General features: G+C 45.5%; 1 protein-coding gene across 1 annotated transcript in view; it reads left to right on the top strand.

Moving 5' to 3' along the window:
* The first annotated feature begins 2,027 nt into the window (after positions 1-2,027).
* NID1 (nidogen 1) overlaps positions 2,028-11,280 on the top strand; it is a 54,545-nt gene continuing 45,292 nt past the window's right edge. The window contains exon 1 of the mRNA XM_083496798.1: positions 2,028-2,350. Coding sequence (XP_083352924.1) covers positions 2,144-2,350 — 207 coding nt within the window. The 5' untranslated portion in view covers positions 2,028-2,143. The remainder of the gene's footprint in view (positions 2,351-11,280) is intronic.

Genomic DNA, 11,280 nt, shown 5'->3' with positions numbered 1-11,280 from the left:
GTAGTTAGAGAGCTGTGCCTATGGAGGGAGGGAGGGTCATCTGGCTAAATTTAAAAGACATGAGTAGTTAGGAGACAGAATCCTTTCCTAATCACCCACCCACCACAGAATTCCCAGAATTTCCCTGTGATTATCTGATAAAGAGGAAACTGGAGTCAAAGGAGAATACAAAAGTAAGTAGATAAGAATTAACCCTTAACTGGAAGAGCATGTTTGGATCCAAAATCTCCCAGATCAAAGTTATGTCTAATGATGTAATCAGTGACAAAACTGTGTGTATATATCCATATACCTTATTCACTATAGAATTAACATTGGATCTTGGTCTTATAGTACACTATTTATTTATTACAGCGATGTACAAGGGGTAACTCTGCTCTCTGCATTTCTCCTGAAGCTGCTGCAGTGAGAAAATCATGTAAACTGTTGACCTCTGAGCTCTAAAGCCCTGTCAGTGAGTAACTTGAAACAATCTGTTAAGGAACTACAGGCACAAAGGCTTTCTCCACAGTACTGAGCAGGGAGATTCCACAGTAGTTGTTACAGTCATGGCGGTCACCTACATTCTTGTAGAGGGTCACAATGCTGTAGTCGCGCATGTCTTGTGGCAAGAGGCAGGACAGGGTCTCAAACAAAAGTCCCAAGCCCACAAGTCCAGCATGTTCACACCATGTCCCAGTGACTTCTACGCTAGCTTGGTCATGTCCACAGAATGGAAGATGTCAGGGTCCCCAAGGATGTGTTCTACGGGGAGCTGGCTTCAGTCACTAGACACAGACTAATTCTACATTATAAAGATGTCTGCAAACGTGACATGAAGGCTGGCACCATTAACTCAGCAGTATGGGAATCCATTGCAAATGATCACAGTCCCTGGAGACAGACAGCTCGGTTGTGTGTCCACAGCAGTGACCAGAGGAGGAATGGCTGCTGGGAGGAGAAGAAACGCCGTGGTGCATCTGCAGCAGCACAACTGGACCCCTTCATCTGCCCCAGTTGCACGTATTGGTCTCTATAGCCACATCAAGTGAGGCAACTCTCCAGCGGGTTGACTTCACCTTCAAAGGTGCACTCCTGCATTGTCTACCAAGACAGACAGATGCCAACAATATGTCACCTTTTCCTCCAAGGAGTTCAAGGTGATGTACAATTGCACATGGTTCTCCGCTTCCTATTTTATCCTCACAACCTTGCCAGGTAGGTTAGGCTGAGATACATGACTGGCCTTAGGTTAAGGTTACCAGATTTTTTCCAATGAATCCGGGGACACTTTTCAGCTTCCTACTAAATAGATGGATTTTGTCAGGGGGCTGATTTGTAAATCTGGGGACTGTCCCTGGGAAACAGGGATGTTTGGTAACCTTACCTTAGGTCACCCAGTGAGCTTCATGCTCAAGTGGGGATTTTAACCCTGGCCTCCAATTACAGTGCTACCTCAGGTTACATATGCTTCAGGTTACAGACTCTGCTAACCCAGAAATAGGGTTAAGAACTTTGCTTCAGGATGAGAACAGAAATCGTGCTCCGGCGGCTCGGCAGCAGGAGGAGGCCCCATTAGCTAAAGTGGTGCTTCAGGTTAGGAACAGTTTCAGGTTAAAAACGGTCCTCCGGAACAAATTAAGTACTTAACCCAAGGTACCACTGTACTTTAACCAGGGCACCAGCACGTAACTTTCTAGTCTATGTAGCTAAAGGGGTGTATCAATGAATACCCCCCCCCACACACACTTTACTGGGTATCTTTTCTTTATTTGTACATGCAAACGCTAATGAGTATGAGGGGGGTAGAGCCAAGCTTTCACAGAGTGCAATTGTGGGTAACTGTACTGCGAAGGGCGGGAAATGCCTCTGGCTCCTGGTGGCTTGAGATTGGGTAAGCAAAGCTCAAGTTTTCTCTGCTGGGATTTTTGGATGGCTTTGCAAAGGATGCAAAGGGGGGGGGACAGAAGCCCGTCCTCTGATGGTGATAGGGCGTCTTTCTTTGAACTCTCCGCGGATTGGTTGGCTTCAAACCCTCTCCTCGCTTTCCCTCGGCCTCCCCCTCCCCTCTTTTCCACCGCAGCCCCGGCGGGGTTTAAAACTTGAGGACTCGCCGCTCTCAAGGCTCGTCTGCGCCGCTCGGACGTCGACGAGGAGAGAGAGCATGGCCAGCCTGCGGGGCTTGAGCTTGTGGGCGCTGCTGGCGGCGCTGGCGGCACCCGGGAGTGGCTTCCCTCACGGGGGGCTCCTCTTCCCCTTCGGCTCGGAGCGAGGCGACGCCGAGCTGGAGGCTGGGGACGACGAGCATTCCCCGCCTCTGGAGCTCAGCACCGCGCTGCGCTTCTACGGCTCCAGCGTCGACTCCCTCTATGTGAGTGCGGGGGGGGGGGGAGCAGCAGGCGGAGGCGACCCCCAGGGGCGGGCGAGTGAGTGAGTCCGGGGGAGAGGGGGCAGTGGCCTGGGAAAGGGCTGAGGCGGAGGTCCCCTCAGCTGAGGCGAGGTTGCTGTCACTGCTGTGGGGCAATGGCGGGGGCGGAGGGTCTGCTGCCCAGGCTGTCGGCCAAGTGGGGCCAAAGGCGGTGCGGGGTAAAGGGCTTCCTGTGGCGGAAGGTTGCTTAATTCCTAAGAGGGGGAATTGCTGGGTCTGAAGACTCGTGCCCTTGGAGCCCTTTCCTCTCCTTTCCAAATGTGGCTACTGTGCCTTCCCCGGCAAGAAGGGCGCCTTCTGCCTATGCTCAGAGGCGCCGCTGCCCCTCCGCGTGACTCCTTTGTAATTCAGACCTCTCCGGGTTGAGCCTCATGACCGCAAAAGCGAAGCCAGCGGGAAAGACCAAGCGCAGATTAAGCCTGGCATGTAGGTTTCCCCATAAAAGTTCTTAAGACAAAAGGCATTTCCCTCCACTCATGCCTATAAATTCTCTTGCAGCGGGGTGTTTTTCAAGCCCAGGAATTCCCCGTGTGGTGTTGCCGCCGGAGGGATGTTGAGATCGATCTAAGCCGAGTTGAGCCCCTATTGAAAACGGGGGGCAGCTGGCTACTCCTGACAAACGGTTTATTTCAGGAGGAGGAGAAGCAGTTGTGCAGGAGCAGGTCAAGGAGAGGGTTGCTGGGTGGGAAGGGGAGGAACTGTCCAGAACCATTTTGGCAACTCGACTAGATTTTTGCTAATTCCAAACAAAATAGAAAGCAGATGGGATTTGTCCTTTCCAGGACTTGCCGTCCCTGCTCAATGAGGGGTTGTTGCCTGGGTTTCAGCAGTTTATTCCACTGAACTATAGGTCATGCAAATAAAATTGTGGCCCTATAGCTGAGTACAAAGGGTCAGATTCTGTTCTAAGTAAATTGGCATTCTTTCTGTCAGCCAAGGATTTAGTGCATGGTGGTTCTGTTCTGCTGAATTCTGAAATGGTTTATTTTCTTACTCCTTACTTTACTCTTTTTCAGTCAGTAGGGGCTGCTTTCCTTATATTCTTCCAGAATTTTGAGGTATTTCAGTATGTTTTCATCTTAATTTGGCTTATTTAAAAGGCCAAACACACTGAAATGCTTTGAATAGTGTGGCTGTGGTGAAGTACAATGCCAAACCAGAGTTGACACAAGAACAGTTAGGCACAAATTTCCTCCTCTTACATGTAGCAGTTAGTAAATTCTGGTCCTTGTTTGCTAGTTGGTCTGAAAAGGCAGACCATTATTTGTGTTTGCCTGCAAACCAGACTGACTGTAATCGAGTTTGCTGGAAAGTGCAAGCCATAGTTTTTTGCCTGGTCTGACAAACTGGCAATGTATCGTTTGTTGAGAATAAGATCAGCACTTAACTGACACTCTGTGCAAGGGAAGAAGATGGGGGAAAGTAGAAATACATGAGCATAAAATTCATGTCTGCACATCCTTGAAATGCTGTGCCATCTGAATGCACATTATTTTTTTATTAGTACACTATAGGATGGTGCTTACCTTTTAAAGCTCTGTATGGTTTAGGATCTAGGTACTTGAAAGACCATCTCCCCTATATCAACATGCCTGATATTAAGGTCAGTGTCACAGGTCCTTCTCTGAGTCTGGATATCCCTGCCAAGGGAAGTGAGCCGGGGGTGAGTGGACCCAGGGCTTTTTTGGTTGGGTCACCCTGCAAAATGGTGGCTTGCCTAACGCCTGCACTGCTATCTTCTGGGTGATGCCACATGAATACACTTGTGTTTTACAATGCCTTTTTACACCACAGCTCTAAAGTTTGATGGTGCCCTTAAGCATTGCTTTATTCATTATTTTACTCATTATTGTGTACAGATGCAATTTCGTGAACTGCCCTGAAAAATTCAAATTGTAGGGCAGTATATCAGTCTATTAAATAAAGAAGAACTGTATTCCAAGAACTGGAATACAAAATCATACTATGCTGCACAATGCCAGTATAGCCACCAATATTTACGTATATCATAGTAGCAAGCAGCTTTGGAAATAACCCCATAAATTTTATTAGCCTGTTTTTTTTACACATGAGATGCATTGGTGTAGGAAGGATCAGGGCAGGACCACCCATGAAGTGGGGTGAAGCAGCTGCCACCACCTCCGCCACTGGTGGAGAGGCAGCGCCATCATTGGCACCAATTTGAGGTCTTGATGGAAATCAGCTCCAATGTCAGGGGCAGGTGGGGCAGCGGCGGTGCCAGTGTATGGCATGGTGGTGGTGTCAGCAGAGTTGGGTGGCGCAGAGGTGGAGGTGGCATGACAGGCAGCATGGCAGAGCGGGGTGGCACATCCCATTTTGCCTCAAGCCACAAAATGGGACTGGGAGGAATGACATGTTCCCTCTTTTGCCACCCCTCCCTATAAGTAAGAACCAAAGTGGTCTGGCAGAGGAGAAACAGAACATTTGGTGTCCCCTCTGGCAGCCTGTTCACTTCACTGGATGCAGTTCCTTGTTGCTTGTGGTGACCAGGCAAGAGTTTAACTGCAAGGATGCTATCAGATATAATACATTGCAGTATATGGGATAATAATAATTAGTATGGCTTTCTGCTACTTTCAGTGAAATTAACTCTACACCAATCCGATTCGAGAAGATGTCTTGTGACACATGTTCTTCTCCTGAGGCTATCTTATTTAGAAAATGGTTTCAAGGAAATTGTAATCTGCTCTGTGCTTTTGGGATTGGGTGGGACAGAATAAAAATCCAAGCAAATGAACACAAACTATAATTTTATTTATTTATTTATTTAGCATTTATATATACCGTCCTCTTGCAGAATTTCAGGGCGGTGTACTACAATGTTTAAAACATTTAAAAGCAACAGAGTGCAATCATTAAAATGACAAGTTACTCCAGGGGCAATTTTAAACAACTGTCGTCTTCTTCTTTGGCGATCATTCGTAGCTGGGTAAGATTGTCTTCCTTGAATATGGTGTTAACAGGGTGTCCGTAAGTGACTGTGGAGGCTAATTCTGGATTCGCACATCCATTGACAGTGGGGACATAGGTTTCTGGGTGGGAGTTGATCATGGTGAGGATTTGCCAAACATGCCTTCCTCTTAGCTTATAGGTCTCTGAAAGTCTTTGTGGGCTGTGCAAGTCTCTGAAATAAGCAATGGGTCAGATTCTTATCTGGTGAAAACAAGCCATAAAGCTTTGTTTTATGACGTCCAACGCTGCTGAAGTGGTTCGCAAACAGATGTAATGAACAGTGATTTTGGATATACCCACTGTTGTGGAATTCTTCAGCACAGCAGAAGGATACAGAAATGCTTCAAAAACCCATCTATGTGGTGAATCGAACTGTATAACAACAATTGTTGTGGAGCAATGGTCATAAAGATTTTCAGAGACCTATAAGACTTATGTTTATTTGATTCTATGTTTTTAAGAGAATCCATCAAGAGTGCATAATTTGTGACTTTCAGAGATTTAGAAGATTTCTGTTTATTTGGCTTTGCAGAGAGTGCATATTTCATATATTTCATATATTTCATATTGTTCAGTGTTCTGTATAGATTATATAAAGAGTTTATATTGACATCGCATTGTTGGACTTGGTCATTGTGTTGCCTTTGGATATTATTGATATTTGTTTGCAACACAGGGGTTTAATTGTTTGGTTACTTCTTCCAGTACACTGACATTTGTTCACCAGTCTTCCCCAAGTGATATTATTATTATTAATTAATTAATTAATTAATTAATTAATAGTAGTAGTAAAATTTTTTGGAGACACCGTTGGTGGAATCTTTTGAGGAGTTGGTGTTTATAAGTAGTCCATGTTGGCATTTTTTAAAAAAGGTTTTCAAGAGGCATCTGAAAGTAAAATGTGAGCATCCCTGCTGAGTCTCTGTTGAAAGAGTGTTCCACAGCATGGGGCTAGGGATACTATATGCTCGACATAGTATTATGCCATGTATGCCAAATAGTATGAGGCTATTTGAGGCCAGTCCGGTCTCAATTAAAATGAATTGTCAGGGTACGGAAAATTCCTATTAAATTAAAAACCATTTGCCTGGGTATGTCAATAGTACTGATTCTCAATGATATTTCATAAGGTGGGGACAGTAATAACATTTAAATGCCTCTTTAAAATGTATAGGCTTACCCAAGCTTTCTTTGATGCTTGACTCTTAGTTTTTAACTTTGTTTTGCACACTGTTTTATTTGTGATTTACTGTTCTGTTTTGTCATAATCTTGTTCTTTGTAAAATTTATTGAATAAGGTTGTATTTTTATGTAAACAGCTTAGAGATTTCTATGATAACTGAGCTGTGTAACAATTCTATGGCCTCCAGATATTAATTACATGCATCTCAAGCATGCATTAGTTAATCACAGAATTATAGAATTGGAAGGGATCTGGAGGTTATCTATTCCTACCCCCTGAAATGCAGAAATCCTCATCCAATTTGAAACCATACCAAACCTTACTTAGCTTTGCAAATGTGTTTGTGGTTTTATTGCTGAGCCACTATGTGAAGTGACAAGAATTCTCAACGTTGGACTGCTTTCTCTCAAACCACAGAATTGTTTAGCTGTGTTCCCTTCCTTCCTGTTTCCTGCTCCTCCTTCTGTCTTTCATAAATTTCCTTAGCTGATAGAGGCAGAACTACGTATAAAGTGTGTGGCATGTTTTCTTAACATCCCATAAATGTAACTTAGCCATCTATGCAATTCAGAGGTACTGAATCCTAAAAATATATCGCAAGGTTGTGTGTCCTGTCAGATTAAATGGAGTAATACCTTAAAAGGAAATGGTGCATTCTACAGCTGTTATTGTCTCCAGACAATTAGTGATGTTCCGTTTCCCCCTTCATATAAATATGCCTCTAATAATATGCAGTCTGACTATAATGTGAATATCTAGGTTTGGGCTGGCAGTTTTATTTGTATTTAAATTCATGTTCACTCATACTACTTGAAAAGATGCATGCATACTTAACCAGACCTTAAATTCATTTCCTTACTTGGGTTAAGCTGGTAGAGTAATTCTTCTTCTCCTACTGGGGTGCTTTCAGATGTGAGTTTATTATGGAATTAGTGCTGCTCATGCAAACAAGCCCTCCACCAGTAGCCACATAATATTATCACCATCAAAATACCAGCCAATGCTTGTTTTACATCTAATCTGTATTTTCCTTTACTGTGGGAAATCTGATAGCTAAAAGTAATTCATTATACATTTGCAGAACTGCTGGTGTGGAAGTTTGCTAGTGCATTTCTTTCCCCTTTTTTTGGTGAGCAGTTTGTCACATGCGTGGGGACGTGGTGGTGAATGGTTTCTGTTGCCATATTCCCCACTTCCATTTGCCTCACCTGGACACAACCAATACATTCTGTTTGTGGCAGCCTCCTTTGTTGGCATCTGTCTGTCTACAGAGACAATGGAGTGTGCCTCCAGGGGTGAACTCAAACCTCTGAGTTAGCAGAACTGAAATGACTTCCCTGGGGCGCAAACCTGGGAAGTGTATATGGAGCTCCTGGGCTGTCCAGATGCAAAGACCCCACCCTCTCTGCCTCATTGTTGTGGTCAATTAGAAAGCAGAGCAGTATGTTGCTGGAAGGAGGCATACAAAGTGCCACCCAACTATCTTAGGGATTTGTGTAGTGTTTACCCACAAGGTAGCAGAGGTTTAGGGTCTGAGTTTTCCTTCTCCTAGATGGGCTACTTTCCCAGGTTGATGAGGCCCATCTGCCCCTTACTTCCCTCTACAGCACATCCAGAAACTGCCTTCTTGACAGTTCGACCCACTATTGGTTTCATTTGCTCAATCCACTGTAGCCTGTCTTCACATGCAGAGGAAATCCCTTACTCACCAAGAGTTTGAGACAGTGGCGTAGCGTGGGGGGTGCCAGGGGTGCCAGCCGCACCGGGCGCAACATTTTGGGGGGCGCGTTTGGCCGGCCCCCCTCAAGGAAGCGGGAACCTCTCCAAGGCACAGCGTGCCGTCGGTAGAGGAAAAAAGCCGAGCAGCAGCAGCAGCAAAGTCGGGAGGAGGAGGAGGTGGAGCGAGCCTGCTAATTCCTTGCAAAGTCGGGAGGAGGAGGAGGTGGAGCGAGCCTGCTAAGAATTCCTCGCAGCTGGCCATCCAACCTCCAGCGAAGGAGGGCCCCGCTCCACCTTCCGAGGGAGCCTGCTAGGACCCCCGGCTCCCTGCAGGTGGCTCACAACCCTCGCTAGCCCGGCCGGGGCTCGGGGAGGATGGGAGCCGCCTGCTGGGCTGGCACAGCTGCGTGTGAAGGCGCGGAGGGAGGCGCTCCCAGGGCTGCCGGCGGCCTTTCCCCGCACGCAAAGGAGCAAGGGCGGCGGCGGCGGCGAGGCTGCGCAACAGCCGCTGCGTGAGAACGAGCCCTTGCCCAGCCCGGGGGACGATCCGGAGGCCCTCTCCGAGCGCGTCGCGTGTAGCCAGCCTGCCAGCCTGCCTGCCAGGGTGGAGCAAAGCGGCGGAGTGGGGAGAGGTTGCCCTTCTTCGCACGCAACCCCCCCCCCCGCGTCACGCCTTAAATACAGCCTCCCACAAACTAGGAGCGAGCAGCTGAGAGGGAACAGCTGAGAGCCACGAGCAGCTTTTTCTGAAAATGCCCTTAAAAAAAAAATCCTAAAATTTATAAACCGCTTGACAGCTACAAAAGCGGTTTGCCAAGAGAATAAAACTGCCAGGAAACAGTGGTGTAGCGTGGGGGGTGCAGGGGGGGCCGGCCGCACCGGGCGCAACATCTGGGGGTTAGGGTTAGGGGGCGCAAATCCACGGGTTAGGGGGTGCAAATCCACGGGTTAGGGGGCGCAAATTACTTGCCTTGCCCCGGGTGCTGACAAGCCACGCTACGCCACTGGTTTGAGACCCATCGGCTACCCTCCTCTGATTTAGCTGGCCAATCAAAGGCATTCCTGGGGTGTAACAGGTGTCCCATGCCACAGGTGAGAGCTAAGTGCTGGGTAGGGACCAAAGGTGGACCAACTACCCCAGAAGGAGCATGATGTGTTCCTCACCAGAGGTACTACCCCTCCCCTAGACCCCATACACCTCTGGCAGCCTCAAATACATCTATTCCTACTTATTGTTGTGTGCAGAAGGCATGCCTAGTTCAAAACTAAAGCAGCCCAGCTATGGCAAGGGGAGATGCCTGATGTTTTTCTTTTTACATGCTTCCCTCCTGGATTCTTTCATACTGAGCACTGGTAGATGGCCTTGTTGCATCCTTTCTCTCTTGGTTGATGCTGTTGCTATGTGCTAATGACATTGACCTGAAAGCAATTCACTGTATTCCAGGGGTGCCAACTTGAATAAGATATTGGGAGAGGGCCGGGTAAGCCCCGCATAATCGATCACATGATGTGGTGCACACACACACACACACACAATTTGAATAGCAATGCCCATCAACTTTGGGGGGGCCCTGTCCCCTCAAACCCCTCGGCCCCTAGGAGGTGACTGCTATGCTGTATTCTGCCCAACATCACATTGATAGACTTAAAGAAGTCTATCAATGGAAGTGTAGAAAACAAATATTCCCTCATGGTTGAATTGCATATTCATTTATTAGAATAAGAAAAGAGTTTTATTATTTCCTGTCCCTTAGAATGCTAAATGAAATAGGTCTCCAAGAGAGCAGCTGCTTCACGTTTTAGTCTGGATGCATGTCATATGTACCCAAGATTTTATAAATTGTAAGAAACAATTGTTTATTTTGCAAATTTAATTTATAATAAGAAGATTCTGATTCTATTCACTAATGAATGTATACCTTTTCATTTAAGTTGCAAAAAGTTCAACTTACTGGTTATTTTCTTCCTTGGGCTTGTTCTTCACAGCACAATCATAGCCATGTCTACTTAGAAGTAAGCTGTGCTAAATTCAAGGGGGCTTATTCCTAGGTAGGTAAGTGTGGTTAGGATTATAGCTGTAGCCACTCATTATTCTAGTGTCCCATTGTTTCAAAAACAAGTCCTTTTTGGCAGGCTCTTTCACTCATTCTCAGAACATATTGAAATACTCTAATAGAACCAATCATGCTGAAAATGTAACTTACTTATTTCATTTATATCCCATTGGTCCTCCCATGTGTTTGGCATCATACATGAGGGTTATCCCATTATATTCTCACAATAAGTTAGGCTGAGAAAGATTTATTGTTTTATTTTGATCAAATAACATCTTAAAGCAGTTTGGAAAAGATTATAGCAGAACAATACAATATGTGGGTAGTCTCTGCTCAAGCCATTGAAGTGGGTGAATAAATGGTTAGTGGTTTGGAATAAGGCTTCAGCATTCTTCCTAGACCTTCCTGTGACTAGCAAAGCCAAAAGAAGTTGTACAAATATAGAAAAATGCAGAACAGGTAATGCAAACAAGAGAAATGTTGTGAATTTGCTTGATTTACATTTTTAAAAATTGTTTTTATTAAAGATTAGCTTGGGTTGCATATTTATACAAGTACAGAATTTGGCTCTTTGTTGGCACATAACTTGGCTTGCTGCTTCAGTGCTACTTGAAACTGATTTTTAGGGTGATAATAATAATAATAATAATAATAATAATAATAATAATTTTATTATTTATTATTTATTCCCCACCCAACTGGCTGAGTGGCTTTCCCCCCAAAAAAGATTAAAATACAATAATTCATCAAACATTAAAAACTTCCATAAACAGGGCTGCCTTCAGATGTCTTCTAAAAGTCAGATAGTTGTTTATTTCTTTGACATCTGATGGGAGGGCGTTCCACAGGGCAGGCGCCACTACCAGGTCAGATGCTATTGTAACTTTTAATTTGTAACAGTTCTGACAGCATGGGTCCCATTTCAGGCCCAATGGCTGTGCCAG

Source organism: Podarcis liolepis (genome assembly GCF_965112155.1).
Source record: "Podarcis liolepis genome assembly, chromosome: 3".
NCBI lineage: Eukaryota > Metazoa > Chordata > Lepidosauria > Squamata > Lacertidae > Podarcis > Podarcis liolepis.
The sequence above is the reverse complement of the archived record's forward strand: the minus strand, read 5'-3'. Positions and strand labels throughout refer to the sequence as shown.